General features: G+C 34.0%; 1 protein-coding gene across 13 annotated transcripts in view; it reads right to left on the bottom strand.

Moving 5' to 3' along the window:
* Positions 1–17,518, bottom strand: part of RP1 (RP1 axonemal microtubule associated) — a 322,403-nt gene that overhangs the window by 228,429 nt on the left and 76,456 nt on the right. For all 13 annotated transcript variants that reach the window (XR_013763185.1, XR_013763186.1, XR_013763187.1 and 10 more), the window contains exons 4-6: positions 12,554–12,717; positions 8,093–8,179; positions 4,684–4,816 (exon numbers count right to left, since the gene is read on the bottom strand). Coding sequence is in view for 9 of the 13 variants with exons in the window: in XM_079136289.1 (XP_078992415.1) it covers positions 4,684–4,816; positions 8,093–8,179; positions 12,554–12,717 (384 nt within the window). In the remaining 4 variants the exon portion in view is untranslated. The remainder of the gene's footprint in view (positions 1–4,683; positions 4,817–8,092; positions 8,180–12,553; positions 12,718–17,518) is intronic.

Raw genomic sequence — 17,518 nt, 5'->3', positions numbered from 1 at the left:
TCACTGCAGCCAGTAGAAACACTGGTGACATTTTACCCACCTAAGCTCCTCCCTACCTCCAATACTCACCTCATGACTAGGTTGGGTTTATACCCAGATATGCAAGGATGGTTCAACACATAAAAATCAATTGCTGCTCTGCCACTGCAACTTGTGTTTACAATAGGACATGTTTCTTTCTCTTCCTCTCTCCTTCCCTCTCCCTAGTCTCTCCACCTCCCTAATCTTGGCGAAACAGGATTACCTTTCTTCCCTATCCTAGGCAGAGTTATATGTCCTTGAGTACATACCCACCACAGGAACAAAGTAATTCAGATTTGGGCATGACCCAGAAGATCTCATAAATGACTGTCTCCCAAATTAAGAAGTGAGTTACAACTCCAGCAGAGGACAAATGGAATGTAGCCTTGGAATCTCCTCTTTAAAATACCCCTGTTCCCCATGATGGGCAGGATCATGGCCCATAGGGCAGGAGTCCCCTGTGCTTCTCCTTGGGTAGCAAAGCAATAAAACTTCTTTTTCCTTTTTCTCAAAAACAAAAAAAAAAAAAAAAAATCAATTGATACAATAAAGCATATTATCAGAATGAAATACAAACACCACACAATTATCTCATTAATGCAGAAAAGAAATTTTTAAGTTCATATTCTTTAATTAAAAAAACACCATCAACAAACTGAAAATAGAAGGAAATTCCCCAACATAATAAAGATTATATATAAAAAGCCCACAGCTAACTCAATGATGAAAGACTACAAGTTTTTCTTCTAAGATCAGAAATAAGACAAGAATGTTCACTTTTGCCATTTCTATTCACCATAGTATTTAACATTTTAGTTAAAGCAATGAGACAAAATAAATAATAAAAATAAATAAATAAAAGTATCCAAGTCAGAAGTAAAATTACCTCTCATTGTAGGTATAACAAGATCTCATGTATAGAAAACCTTGGAGTGTTACACACACACACACAGGCAAATTGTTGAAACAACAAAGCTAACACTCAAAAAATGGTTGCATTAGTATACACTAACAATGAATAATTCAAAAAGAAATTAAGAAAATAATTGCTCTTCCAATAGCCTAAAAAAGGAATAAAATACTCAGGACTAGAGTTAGCTGATGTAATACTTGCACACTGAAAACTACAAACCATTGCTAAAGGAAAGTAAAGAAGTTAAAAATAAATGGAAAGGTATTCCTTATTTATAAATTGGAAGACTTAATATTGTTAAAATATCCACATTATGGGGCTGGGGTTGTAGCTCAGTGGTAGAGTACTTGCCTAGCAAGTATGAGGCACTTGGTTCAATTCTCAGCACTGCATATAAATAAATTAAGTAAATAAACGCCCATCAACAACTTAATTTTCTTAAAGAAATTTAAAGGAAAATGTCCACATTACTCAAAGCAATCTACCGATTCAATGTAGTCTCTATCAAAATCTCAATAATATTTTTTACAGAAATAAACAAAAGGCATCCTAAAATAACACACATAATGTCCACCTCTGAATAGTTAAATAATCTTTAAAAGAAGAGCAAAACCAAAGCCCTATACTTCTTGATTTCAAAACATACTACAAAGCAAAAGTAATACAGTGTGTTACTGGCATTAAAACAGAACGATAGAATAGAAAAGAGAGCTAAGAAATAAACTCTCAAGTATGTGGTCAAATGATTTCAACTAGAGTGTTAATACCACACAATGGGGAGCTGACAGTTTCTTTGATGAACAGTGTTGGGCAAACTGAATAGCCACATAAAAAAGAATGAAGTTGGACCCTTATCTTACATCATATACTGATATTAACTCAAAAAGTACTGAAGACCTAAACATAAGACCTGAAATCATAAAACACTTAGGAGAAACCATGAGAACATTTTCAGGATATAAAGTGTTGTGATGATTTCTCAGGTGTAACCCCAAAATCACAGATATCAAAAGCAAAAATAGATGAATGGGAACTACATCAAACTTAAGAAACTCTATAGAGCTAAGGAAAAAACAGTGTAAACAAGCATCCAATGAAGTTACAGAAACAACTTCCAATTTATATATCTGCTATGGAGTTAATATGAAGAAAATAAAAGAAAATCCTGCAATTCTACAATGACACACACACAAAAAAACAAATTCTTAAAATGGGCTAAGAGTTTAAATATACATAATTCCCCAAAGAAAAATACAGATGGTCAACAAGAATATAAAAACTCAACACCAAGAATTATTAGAGAAATGCAAACAAAAATTAAAATGATAAACAATTGCTACCCATTAAGTGGCCAATTTCAGTAAAACAGAAAATACTTGTTGAAGAAAATCTGTAGAAAGAAATTGGAACCCTTGTGCATTGTTGGTAGAAATGTGTAGTACAATTATTATGGAAAATAATATTCCATAATACTGTTCCTCAAAAAAACAAAATAGAATTACCATATGATCCAGCAGTCCCAGTTCTGGGTATATCACAAAGAATTCAAATCAGATTCTCAAAGAGATATTTATTTTTGTACATGCATGTTTGTTATAACACTATTCACAGTAGCTAAAAAGCAAAAGTGACCCAAATGTTCATTGCTAAATAAACAAAGAAATTGTACTATATCATTGAGTCTTTAAAAAAAAAAAAAAAAAAAGACTGACCCTTTTACACTCTATACCATGGATGAACCTCAAGGGTATTGCACTAAGGGAAATAACCGAATCACAAAAGTGTAAATACTGTATGTTATACTCAGACGAGTTATGTAAAGTAAAAATCACAGAAACAAAAAGTAGAAAGGTATTGCCAAGGACTGGAGGTGAGGAAGAAGGGATTACTAATTAATGGGTGCAGTACAAAGTTTCAGCTTTGTAAGATGCTAAGGTTCTGAAACATTTGCATAACAATGTGAATACACCTAACACTACTGAACAATATGATTAAAAATGTTTAGGATACTAAATTTAATGTTTGTGTTAATTATCACGACAAAAAATAAAAATTTTATAAATAGCTCACCAATCTGAGAGAGTCCACTTTTACTCAGTTTTCTTAGCAACCCTTATTCTCTTCAGGAAAATAATTCCATAATGAGAAAACATATTTTTCAGGTACATGTGATAGAATACTGATAAACCAGACAAATTCTGTCAGAGTTCCTTTTGTCTTAAATAACAAATACTACCATAAGTCTTTATGAACTTAATGGAACAAAATATAGAAAAAAGTACACTGTGCAGCTTTCCTTATTTAAATCCCTAGAAATGATGTGTCTACATCTAGTGAAGGCTGCTGCTTGTCTATAATGACTTCATTTCAGACATCACATCCATCATTGCTAGAATATTAGATAAAAAATATGGGTAGAGTCAGTTATCATTTGCTTTATCTATCCCTGACTCACCAAAGAGTTTACTAAGCACATGATAGAGTATGATTAGACTACTAAGCCAAGTGGAGAAATTGAAAAGTAAAAATGTCCATTAATAAGTACCAAGCACTACAGGGAAAGCAAAGAAAATCAGCATGTGTTCATACAATATGTCTCTTTTGATCAGAATTTTGGAATTAAAATGGGGAGAGGAAAAAGCAAATATCACCCCTAAATCATTACTAGCAATAATAGGAATAGGGTACCTGGTGAACTTCCCTCAGGTGATGCATGTGGAATGATAAAGAAAAATGGTGAGAAAAATAAATGGTGAGAAAGGCTTTTATGAATGGTAAGAACAATGCTCCTGCAATCTTTGCTTTTCAGTAAATATGCTATTCGTGTCTTTTCCAAATATATTAGCTTCAGAAACTCGAGAAAATGTATTAGTGCACCTTATTTAAACACCTCAAAGAAATTATCAATCTCTGCAAATGTTTTACCAGTCTATGTTCCATCAAAAATTAAATAGGTATATACCTAAGCCAAATGTCAGATTATATGATATTGTGGATCTCTTCTTTTTCTTCAGATAATATTTTTATTACTTATTTCTTTACAAAACTAAGATATAACAATATGGTGGGATGTAGCCTAAATTAGAGAAATATCTGTATTTATCAATTGTCAATTTAATAACTCTCATATACCCTTTTCCCATTCTCTTCCAAAGCAGAGGACAGTAACTAGACCCAAGAACAAATAGTTTTTATGGACAAGATCACCTTGGATTCTTCTGGTGGGGCACAGTCATTACCTAATTCTGAGTGTATCAAGAGCCTAGTCTCAGCCACACATAAAAAAACTTGAACACATCTCTGCTTCTGGCCAAATGTTTAGAAAGTCATTGAGCGGTGGTATTTTCAATTCCTAATCAAAGAGATAAATTTTCAAAAGCAAGGCAGAGCCTTGTGGGAAAAGTACATGTTAACTTGCAGGTCTCAGTCTTCACTTCATTTGACATTCAATTTTCTTGTGACCTTCTAAGAATTAATTTTCTTGTTTTGATTGAGAGGCACTTCAGTTGACCTTCCTACAGGGCTAACTGTGACAAGAACACATTCTTGAATGCCAGCGTGTGAAACAACTGAAGCACATTTAGATGCAGTTGGCACAGCAGCAGAGGTAATTGATAAGAAACTAGCAGTCCTTAATCATTCATTCATTCATTTATTCAACATGCATTTGTCGAGTTCCCCGTCCTTCAGCATTTAGGCAAACAAGTTTGTGTGTGTGTGTGTGCTGCCTGGATTTTGAGTGTCCCTACCTGGAAGGATGGGTTGTCCTTTATTTAAAAGAGGGAATTCTCGGCAGATTTCCCCATCCTCTTGATCTCGTGCCAGCCATCGCTGTACAGGTATATAAAATTGTTCCCCAGAATTCATGTTCTGCAATTGTATCTACAACAGCAACAACATTGCTTTCAAAAGAATCTTCTATCAAAGTCTCAAACAAAATTTGTCCAAATACTCCACTTAGCTCAGAAACCATTTTTACATTTTTTAATATGAGAAATTATTGATTACTTGCCCAAAAAAGTATAATTTACTCTTTTACTGCCATCTCAAGTACAATGACATTTCTTTTTACTCTTTTCTATTTCTAATTTTTCTTTCTTGAAATGTTCATATCAAACATGCCAATTTTTTTCCAAATTTTGTTATTAATAGTTTTAATGATGTAATTTAATGTATTTTAGAAATTATGTATTTAAAAGGCACATCTTCAGAACCCAAACCTTTTAAGGTTTATGGGTTTCAGACAGATCCAGGAATTCACATTTATAAATGCTTATCAAGTATGCTTCAGACAAAATGTCATTTCTAGAACGTCTCTCTGAGACCATGGAGAGTAGTCATTGGTTTTTAGATTAAGTTATTCAGGCCAAAGAAAATCATTTGAGAAACAGAAAATAAAGCAGCATTTTATACTTTCTATTTTGTACTGTTCCCCAACTAATCTTGAAAGTATTCAGTTCCTTAAAGCAATGTGATTCATTTATGAAAATGTTGTATCACTGTTGGTATTATATATGAAACCAGAGTTTTTATTCAAATCCCTTCAGGTTATAGGTATAAGTTGGCTTCCTTAAAATGTCAAACTTCAAACTTTTGAACTGAATTATAAGAACTCAAAAGATAATTCTCAACCCATTACCCAGAAACTTAATTGGGCCAAATGGATCAATTGTATGAGAGTTTTATACACTCAGAATAAAATTTGATTTAAGAACATTTTTTTAAATTTTTTTTAATTTTTTACAGACTGCATTTTGATTCATATACACAAATGGGGTATATCATTTCGTTTCTATATTTGTACATGATTGAGGCTGGCTCAGTAGTACAGTGCATACTTAGCATCCTTGAGGCCCTGGGTTAAATCCCCAGCAAACCCCTACCCCAAAAGAGGTGTCTCTTCTTCACTGGTACTTAAACAGAGTTGAGGTAAACCTTGGGCAAACAAGTTGCCTTGCAATAAGAAAGTACTTGCCATGGTAAGAAAGACAACAGGAATTTTCAGACTGATTTTTATATCATTCTTCTGCAATAGTACATAATATTTTCAGACCACTTAATAACTATGTTAGCATCCTAACATCATAATGAATATAATTTTTCTTACTGGTTATCAATCAAGTGATAAGGCAGAAGCATTAGAGATAATTTTCATAAATCAGTTCTTAACAGAGAAAAAGACAAAAGATACTGAGACTGGTCTTGAACTTGTGATCCTCCTGCCTCCTGAGACACTGGGATTACAGGCATACACCACCACAGTAAGCATGAATATCATACATCAAAAGCTCTGTATGGCATAAAAGAGAACAATACCTCATATAAAGCCAGGCAAGAATTTTGAAATCTAGCATCTACATTCTTTATTTTCACAAAGTAGATTTTAAATTATTTTTGCATTCTGCTTCAGGATGCTTTGAAACTTTAATGTGGAGAAGATGGCATTATTAACAACTATTTATTCTGATTGATGGAATAGAAAGTTCATTCTTAAGGAATCATTCATCTACCATGCATTTTCCATTACTTTTCTGCATATTCCAAAACTGTAGAAGAACAAGTTAGTCAAAAATATCAGGAATATGTAACTAGATATTCTTTGCTCTCTGGGAAATTGTTTAAAGATCATTTATTTTGAAATGATATGTAAAAATGTCATATACAAAAATGGATGACACTCTATATTGATTTCAGTGTGAGAGGTCTGCATTTACCAGTAATCATGAAAATAAATGGAATTTTCATTCTGAACAATGTCAAAAGATTAAGCCTTCTTCTTGTCCTTCTTAAAAATACTCAAGGGTTCAAACATTACCCTATGTAAATTTATGATTACACGAATGGTATGCCTTTACTCCATATACAAACAGAGAAGCAACATGTATCCCATTTGTTTACAATAAAAAACAATACTCAAGGGTTATTGTCTTGCTTAGAATGAGTACACTAAATTCTAGAACTGGAATTCAAGTCTAGTATATCATTAAGTCACCAACATAATGGTGAATCTTTATAAACTTTTTTAAGCAATGCTATACAGCTAGACATCTTTTCATTATTAATACAAGTATATCAAAAAGTTACATGATTGTTGGTGGGACTACAGACTACTCCAACCACTCTAGAAAGCAATTTCTAGAAAGCAATTTTCTAGGAGTAGAACCACCATATGATCCAGCTATCCCACTCCTTGGTATTTATCCAAAAGAACTAAAATCAGCATACAACAGCAATATAGACACCTCAATGTTTATAGCAACACAATTCATATTACCCAAGTTATGGAATCAACTCCAATGCCTATCAAGAGATGAACAGATTAAGAAACTGCAGTATATATACACAATGTAGTTTTACTCAACCATAAAGAAGAATAAAATTATGTCATTTGCTAGTTATTGGAAGAAAAATGTAGAACATCATGCTAAGAGAAAGAGCCAGTCTCAGAAAATCAAGAGCCAAATGTTTTCTTTCATATGTGAAAGGTAGAACAAAATAAGGGAAAGACGGTGGGGAGAAATGGATATCATAAGGATATAGGGAAGATCAGTAGAACAGAAGATCAAGAGGAAGGAAAGAGGGTCAGGAAAGGGGAGGAAATTGTGGAGTTTTTAAAAATCATACTATGTGCATATTTTAAATATACCACAGGAAATTTCACCTGTATATAGAAGTAGAAAGAATCCATCAAAAATTTAAAAAATAGATGAGAAAAATGAAGATTAGCAGAGTAAAAGAAATAGAATGGTGGAGGGAAGAAAAGAGAGAAAAGAGGGGAATGTGAACTGAAATCAAATTCAATGCATGTATAATTCTGTAGGGATAAACCCAACTATGTATAACTACAATGCTCTTTTTAAAAAAAAGAAGCTGTAGCTATGTGAGTTTCTCAAGAGTATTATCCCAGTATTTCCTTTTCTTTATAAAGAAGTGAAAGGATTGCTTAATGGAGGAAGTTCCCCCAACCAATTAGATTAATGAATTGATAAGGGCATATGATACTGCTTCCTAGAGAAAGGTACTGACCAAAAAGGTCCAGGTTTGACACCATCAACTCATTATAGATGTAAAATGTCTCCCTGAGAGTTAATTCTTTGGAGAAATTTGCAGAAATTTTTGAAAAAAAAAAGGGGGGGGAGAGTATTGATATATACTTACCTTCTTACAGTGCCAGGAAGGGGAGCAGCCAGAGTTGGTATGACCAATACGAATTTTAAAGACTGTTCCGATGTCTCCAACTTTAATCTATAAAGGAGTCAAAGAAACACCTTTCAATGTAATTTCACAAAATCCACTTAAAATCATCTCAGAAGAGGACATAATATATTGATAAAGGGGTCAGTGCACCAAGAAGATGTTAGAGTAGAATTATAAACATGCACATCTAACAACAGAGCACTAAAATATATGAGGCATTTTTATTTTGGTGGAGTGAGGTGGGACCTGAGGATTGAGCTCAGGACCTCACACAAGCCAACCATGTGCTCTATGACTGAGCTACAATCTAAGCTTTATGAAGTAAAATTTAGCAGGACTGAATAGTAAAACAGATAGGCCATCATAATAGTTGGAGCCTTTAATACTTGACTTTGAGTAATAGATAGAATAATTAGACAGAAACGTAAAGAAATGGAGGACTGGAACATCATACACCAACTAGACCTAACATCTATAGATCCATTCAACAAGAGAATATAGTATACCTGGACTATTTCCCCAAGACAGATTGTATGTTATGTAACAAAAAAAAATCTGGAAATTTTTAAAAGACTAAAATCATACACACTATGTTGTCTAAATGTAATGGATTGAAACTAGAAATAAATATTAGAAGGAAAATTGGAAAATTCATTGAATTCATCAAAGAAGAAATTTCAAGAACATTAGAAAATACTCTGAGATGGATGAAAACAAAATTATGACATAGAGCATGTAATGAAAGCAGAGCTCAGAAAGAAATTTATAGCTATAAATACATATATTAAAAAGGAGAAAAATCTCAAATAAATAGTCTAATTTTATACCTTCGTGGCTCTGTGGCGGATCACTTGCCCAGAACATATGAGGCACTGGGTTCAATCCTTAGCACCCCATACAAAAATAAGCAAATGAAATGAAGGCATGCTGTCCATCTACAACTACAAAAAAAATTTTTTTAAAGAATTAGAAAATAAAGAGCAAATTAATTTCTAAATTAGCAGAAGGTAGGAAAAGATAAAGATCAGAGTGATGGTCAATAAAATAGAGAATGGAAAACAATAGAATCATTGAAACCAAGAGTTGGTTCTTTGAAAAATATCGACAACATTGATGAACTTTTAGAGCCAGCTTAAGCAAAATAGGTAACACAGAGAGACCCTATCTCAAAGAAAAAAGAAGATTCGAATTGCTAAAATCGGAAATATAAGTAGGGACCATTATTAACAATCTTACAGAAATAAGAAGGATTATGAAAAATACTGTGTACAATTATATTCCAACAAATCAGATAACCTCAATGGAATGGGAAATTTTCTACAAACACATAAGTCACCAAATCTGACTCAAAAAGAAAGGAAACACATGAATAGATCTGTAACAATTAAGAAGGTTACATTGGTAATCAAAAACCTCCCAACAAAGAGAAGCCTAGGACAGAAGTCTTCTCTGGTGATTTTTACCAAATATTTGAAGAATTAAGCTGGGCATGGTAGTAGTGCACGCCTATAGTCCCAGCTACTTTGGAGGCTGAGGCAAAAGAATTGTGAGTTGGAGGCCAGCTCAAGCAACATGAGCAACACAGAGAGATCCCGCCTCAAAATAAACTGAACTTTTTAAAATTAATGCCAGTTTATCCCAAATTCTAACAAAACATAAAAGATGTGAGAACACATCTTAACTCATTCTTCAAGATCAGTGGTGTACTCATACCAAAGCCAGACAGAGACAGAGAAGTGCAGACCAATATCGCTAATAAATACACACACAAGTCTGAAACAAAACTAGCAAACTGAATCCAGAGCCACAGTAAAAGGAAGATATACTATAACCATGCGTAATTTATCCCTGGAATGAAGATTGGGTTGATACACAAAAAATATAATATACTACATAAGTAGAATGAAGGGAGGCAAAACCACAGCCATCTCAACTGATGAGGGGAAAAAAACACATCTCACAAAATTCAACACCCTTTGTGAATGGTAAAAACACCAAAAAATCTAAGAATAAAAGGGAATTTCCTGTACATAATAAATGGCATCAATTAAAAGAAAAAAAAAAAACTATAGATAACCCACTCAAAAGGGAAACCCTGAAAGCTTTCACCCCAACTCAGGAACAAGTCAAAGATATCAGTTTTTGCACTTCTGTTCAACAGTGTATTAAAAGTTCTATGAATAGTAATTCAGCAAGAAGAAGAAATGTAAAGCATCCATATAGAAAGTAAAACAGAAAACACTTCATAGGTTGCTAAGAGTTCAAGGAAAAAAGCAATGGGAATTTCCTTTTACAGTGACTATTATGGTTTGGATATGAGGCATTCCCCCAAAACCCACATGTGAGACAGTGCAGAAAGGTTCAGGAGAAATGACTGGGTTGTGAGACTCTTAACCCAATCTGTGATTTAATCCCCTGATAGGGATTAAAGTGGTAACTGAAGTGGTAGGGTGTGGCTGGAGAAAATTGGAATTGGAGTGTGGCTTTGGGATATATATTTTGTATTTGGAGAGTGAAGACTCTCCACTTCTTGATCACCATGATGTGAGCTGCTTCCCTCTGTCACCTTCTCCCACCATGATGTTTAGCCTCACCTCAAGCCCTGAGGAATGGAGTCAGCCTTCTATGGACTAAGACCTCTGAAACCGTAAGCCCTCAAATAAACCTTCCTCCTCTATAATTGTGCTGGTGAGATCATTTAGTCACAGCAGCAAAATAGCTGACTAAAACAATAAATAAATGTTCTGGAGGTAGATGGTGGTAACAGTGGAACAATATTGTAAATGTACTTACAAGCCACAGAATTGTACACTTTAAAACTGTGAAAATGGTAACTCTTATTTTGTGCATTCTACCACAATAGAAAAAAGATCTGTAATAAGAAGGTACAAGGCAAAAGGGAAGAAGAATGGAAAACAAAGGTTTTCCTAAGAACTCTCACAAAAAAACAATTCACCAGAAGAAATAAAACTATGATCAATATTGAAATAAAATTATTAAACTCAATGAAACTAACATTTCTACAAACAAAGACAAATTTAGCCATGCCAAGGCTCTAAAAGAGGGCGAGACAACAGAAAGCTGAAACGAAGGTAGCAGTGCTCAAAAGAAGAAGCATCACACCATGTAAATATGGGAAAAGGAAATGGGACTGAGGGTTTAAATGTACTCCTTTTGCATAATAGAACTCAAAATGACTTAGCCCTATAAATTATCTGAATTTATAATTTGATTTAAAAGTAAACATGAGACAATAAAATAGCAAAACAGTAACAAGAAAAACAGGTCATGTGAGAGTAGTGACATACACCTGTAATCCCAGGGAATCAGAAGGCTAAGGTAGGAGATTTACAAGTTTGGGGGACAGCCTCAGCAACTCAGCAAGCCCCTGTTTCAAAAATTTTTAAGAAAGGAGTGGGAGACTGGGAGCGAGGTGGTAGAGCATTCCTAGTTTTAATTCCCAGTACCACAAAAAAAGAAAAACGACTCAGACTATTTTTGGTATAGTCACTTATAAAATTACTTCTTATACATGAAAAATAATGATGAAAATCATCACTTTTTTACTTTTACTTATAGTGCCCATCAGTACAAGAAAGAGTTTTTTAACTCAGAGAAAGTACAAAAAGGATAGTTTACACCAATCTAACAAGAATGACAGTTACAAATGATTTGGCCACTCCTGTGACATGTGACATGTGGGTACAGCAAACCAAGCATTTAGTGTCACCTGGAGGAGATACCCCATGAAAACTTAAGGTACTTCAGACACCCCTTTCTGGTTGCTATTTTATTCTCTCCACCTGGTTTATAATGGTCCTTCTCTAAATCCAGACATTCACTTAGCAGACGCTATGCAGCACCTACAAACAACTAAATGCTTGGCCCATCTTGCCACTGATGGGTATATATATTTCTTACCTCAGTTTAACAACATGACTGTGGTCTCACCTGCTTCATTTTTACTACCTCTTTTTCTTTCTAGATTCTGATCTCAGTATCTCTAGCAATGTTCTACTATCTTCAAAACAAGGAAAAACTAAGAACAACTAATAACTTGATGACAACTTCTTTGCCATCATTGTTTGAGAATTTTATTTTACTCTTTTTGATCTTGACTTTGAACCTTTTTTGTAGAACCAGACACATAAGACCTTGCTGTTGATAGCCACCTATATAAGAACAATAAATGTTGAATATCTAGTATTTCTCTCAGGCTACTGTCTCTTCCATATGGTGGATTTACTTGTGTTAAATTTGCTTGAGCAAAGACTGCCATGATTTTTTTTTTTTGATTGATCTTCTATAGGACACATCTGTTATAACAGGAAGAGTCTGGTTTAATAAACTGCACTCATTCGAAAGTACCTACTAGCCGTATCACTTCTATCATTAACAGTTTTACTCAGTTTTATTACTTACAGTAAAGATGTCTTCATGGCCATCCTGAAATCTAGCCCCATCTGTTCCATAAAGATATATGGGGGCCGAACTTCTATGTTGTCCATATAATACAATGTAAATCTGTGAGCTGGTCCCTGCATTTGGCAAGTCACTGGTGATTATGGAAACTTTCCAGTTACCACCTATAGAAGTACAAATAATACACAACTCTATGTCAACTTACAGAAATGAAAGACTCAGAACAGCAGGTCATCATAAAGCTAGTAGATGACAGGATACATAGAGGTCAACTCCTCGAAAAAAATATAACAGCAGAGGACTTAAGACTTGACTTTTTAAATACACAATAAAATTACTATATCTGACAATGTGACTGTGAAAATATCCTATCATAATTGGTCATGCCTGGACTAAAGAGTCATTATAGAACTTCTATGAAGCTCCTAGCATTTTGCCAAAATATATTGAATATTGTATCTCTAACTTGTAATATATGCATTCTGAATTATGCTTTTAGTTTTTGAGTTTAGGTACTTATTTTCTAAAGTAAAAAATAATTTATATAAGAATATAAATTAGAATCAATAAGTAAGAATTTGAGAAATCATCTAGCACAATTTCATTTATTATTTTAAGCATCCTTAATTAATAAAGTAACTGAGTTTCACAAACATAAAGTAAATTTTTTTATCATCCAGCAGCAAATAAAAAACAGTGTTAGAACATATATGGTTAATTGTGAGAATAAATGAGATCAATTACACATTACAACACATTAATAGTGGTAAAATATAACTTCCTAAGGTTTCAACCTAATTTTGCCAGATTTGTCTAGGGTAAACATCAGAAAGTTGATTTATAAGACAAGTGAAATAATGAGAATTAGGGAACACACTCAAGATTGTATAAAAGAAGCAAAAATACAGGGTAATAAAATTCAGAACTAGGGACTTAAGCAACATTCTACTCATTAGGTCGTGATTCCCTCGCTACCAAATTTGAAGCAATATGTATTTTCCATTAAAATAAGTAATCAAATTCTAGGTTTAGAGTTTACTTATATAACAAATACATTACATTAGTATATGTTTGTAAAAATCTACTTAAAAACAGAAAATTGTACTTTATTTGTTCCACACATGAGAAAAAGCCATGATAGGCTACCATCCTTCAGTAAGTAAAAACATAACTTTTACAAATGAATAGAAATTGACAGCCTATCTTTACCAGCAGCAGAAGCAGATAAATCACAATTATAAACTTGGAGATGGCAGAATTCTAGTTTTTTCTGTAGAATACTTGGTATGCTAGTGTTTGTCTGAATAAAATGAAATAAAGCTTTTCAACTTCTGCTCTCTTAAAAATGAGGCAAAAGAGTTTAGGGGAGAATCGATACTTGCTAAATGTGCAAGGACCAAATCAATAGGGAAAGAAATTGCATTCCCCAACAACTAAGATGGAAAAAGGCGAAAAGTGTAGGAATTGAACTAAAGATTAAAATAATGAAATACATTGTCTGTTTACTATAGGTTCTGTACCTTCTGAAATCATTAAAACCTGAACCTTGCAAGGGAATACTTCAAAAAAGTAGAGTATAAGATCATGAACCAAGATTCATCTTTTGGTTTATAGCCTGTACTTCCATTAACCAAAAGGCCACAAGTCATTGAGTCATTACTAGGTACCTAGTGTCAGGGCAGGTGGAGGAGGGCGGAGTGTGGATGAAAAACACAAGATGACATTTGTCCTCTAATAGCTGTAATCTCTATGAAGTAATTGTTAACATACCAAAAGGAAAAAAAAAAAATTACTTTCAACGGAAGATTTTGGTGAGGTGAGGCCAGATTATAGAAAAACTAACAAAATGAATAAGAAAAATTAAAACAAAAGCAATGACAACAACTGCCCCCGAGGAATAAAAACTCACATTAATATGAACAGAGAATGTATAAAACTTTATGCCATAATCTTCATCAAGTTGAAACCAAGAAGTTAGTGACAGATTTCAAGAATTTGTAGGGGACCTAGCCCAGCTTTCTCGGAAATATTATGAAAGAAGAAAAGAATTCTTAAAATCTTCTTACTACTCAGACCCTTTTTAGACCCTAATTTGAAAAAGAGTACATTGAAGGGTGAGTGGATTGGAGAATACAAAGTGCAGATAGTGGGTAATTCGCTTGATAAAAGGCTGAAATTACCATAGCAAACACAAAATAGATTGAAAATCTGAATCCTCTTATGTCTTCCAACAATAATAATGAATTTATAGTTTAAATTATTTTTCACTAAGCACTTCAGGAGATGACTTTGCTAGTAAGTTTTCTCTCAATTTTTTTTTAAATAATAATATCAATCCAACACAAACTCTTTGGAATAGTTCCCAACTCATTGTATGAGAAAAGTATACCAAAAACAGAAAAAGACATTATCAGAAAACTACAAAGCAATAATCCTCATGAACATAAATGAATATATTCTCAACAAAAATGTTAAGAAACTGTTTTAGTCAACTTTTTTGCCACTGTGACCGAAGACTTGACAAGAATAATTTTAGAGGAGGAAATGTTTATTTGGGGGTTCAGTTTCAGAGGTCTCAGTCCATAGACAGCAGGCTCCATTTCTTGGAGCTCTAAGAGAGGCAGAACATCATGGTCAAAGAGGGTAATGGAGAGAATCAGCTGGGAACATGATCACAAAGAATCAGAGAGAGAGACTTCACTCATCAGGGATAAAATATATACACCAAAACACACCCCAAATGACCAATCTCCTTCAGTCACACCCTATCTGCCTACAGTTACTATCCAGTTAATCACTATCAGAGGAGTAATGCACTAATTAGGTTAAGGTTCTCATAACCCAATCATTTCATCTCCAAACCTTCTTGCATTGTCTCATACATGAGCTTTTGGGGATACCTCATGTCTAAACCATAACATTCCTCCACTGGCCTCCAAAAGCTCAAGCCTATCTCACTATGAAAAATACATTTAGTCCATTTTCAAGAGTCCTCATAGTCTCAATAGCTCCAGGAGACTGAGACCTCTGAAACCATGAGCCCACAATAAACTTTTCGTCTTAAAATTGTACTTGTCAGGTCTTTGGCCATAGCAGCAGAATGACTGACTTAAACAGAAATTGGTAACAGGAGTGGAACCATACCTGTGACTAACCTGACATGTGGTTCAGAAGACTTTGAAGCTTTTTTGAATTTGTCTCAGTCCATACAAGGCCAATTTCATTCCTCAAGGCTCAAGCAGAAGCAGAACATCATGGCAAAAGAGTGTGGTGATATAGCCACCAAGAAGCAGAAAGAGAGAGCTTTCCTCATCAGGACGAAATACAACTCCCAAATGCATGCTGCCAGGGACCTACCTCCTCCAGTCACTTCCTACCTGGCTACAGTTACCATTCAGTTAATCCCTGTCAGGGAATTAATTCACTAATTGGGTTAAGGCTTTTATAACATATAAAATTTCATTTTTTACCCTGTGCTAGATTACTTTATCTTTTTAAATAGGTAAATATGTAAAATGAAAAATATATATTAAGTGATAACTTGCACATTACAGATGAAAGACTCTTTAGGACAATTTGAATACAAGAAAACCATGTCTGAATTCTTCTAAAACAAAAGAATACTTTTACCTTGTGATTGTAAAAATCTTCTCTGAAATTATTTTTCTATATTTACAGAGATCCTTTTGAACACGTCATCTGTTCTTTCTGCAGACTATAAGCAATTCACAGGCCAGAAAAACTTTTATGACCTATGAGCAATGCTAAACAGGAAGGACAGAGCCATTCCTAGAAATCAATATGCTGAAACTTTTAGCTTCCCAATAAATTGGGTATCTCTGGTCATGAAATGGCTTGACTTTTCCATTAGTTTGAATAGTATCATTGTGAAGAGTAGAAAATAACAGAGTTCTTTGAGGTCACACAGAACAATCTTGAGAACCAGACTCTGAAACTTGGTTTTAGATAACTTAAAACATTTTTATCCCAGTTTCTTCATTCAAAAAATAGGAATAATACATTTCTCCTATGGTTACTAGGAGAGCTAAGTTAGACAATATTTGTGAAACACATAGTACATTACCAGGTACAGAATTACCACTAGTAAAGGAAAATTATTATCATTGAAATTGTTATAGAATTATCTCTTTTGTATCAATATTGCCTCTGCATTCTTAACAGAGGCAACATTACACCGAAAGGACAAAAATTAGTCCTTGGAGGGCAAAAATACTGTTAAGAGTTACAAGGGTTTGGGGCCCTCTAAAACTCCATGCTATTTAACAAAATATTGTTCCTTGGTGTTTAATCTGTCTCATTAGCAGGAGGCAATAATGAAAAAGGAAAGTTAAGAAATGAATTAATTAAGCTACTTAAAAATTACACATGAAGATTTTTATCAACCTTGTAAATTTCAAAAAATGTTATGGTAGATATGATTGTCCCCCAAATGCTTATGTGGTAAACAATTCAAATATTTTCAGAGGTGAATGATTGGGTTATGACAGCCTTAACCCAATAAGTGGATTAATCCCCTGATATGGATTAATTGGGCAGTAACTATAGGCAAGCGGGGTGTAGGAGGAGGTAGGTCACGGGGGGTGGAGTGGGGGGGTGCCTTCGGGATTCATATTTTGTCCTGGTGAGCAAAGCTCTCTCTCTCTCTACTTCCTGGGGTCCATCTCTGAGATACTTTCATCCACCATGCCTTTCTGCCATGATGTTCTGCCTCATCTCAGGCCCAGAGCAATGGAGTCAATCATTTGTGGACTGAGGCATCTGAAATCATGAGTCAAATAAACTGTTCTTCCTTTAAAAGTTCTTGTCAGGTCTTTTGGTCATAGCAATGTAAAAGCTGACTAAAGCACACTTATACAAATGAAAATTAACCTCCTGAAATACATTGTTAGAATAGTGCATGTGCCTGTCTATATACCTGAATGATTATAATTCATAAACCCAGCA

The sequence above is a fragment of the Sciurus vulgaris genome, assembly GCF_902686455.1.
Source record: "Sciurus vulgaris genome assembly, chromosome: 1".
Taxonomy (NCBI): domain Eukaryota; kingdom Metazoa; phylum Chordata; class Mammalia; order Rodentia; family Sciuridae; genus Sciurus; species Sciurus vulgaris.
This window is presented reverse-complemented; position numbering and strand designations above follow the sequence as displayed.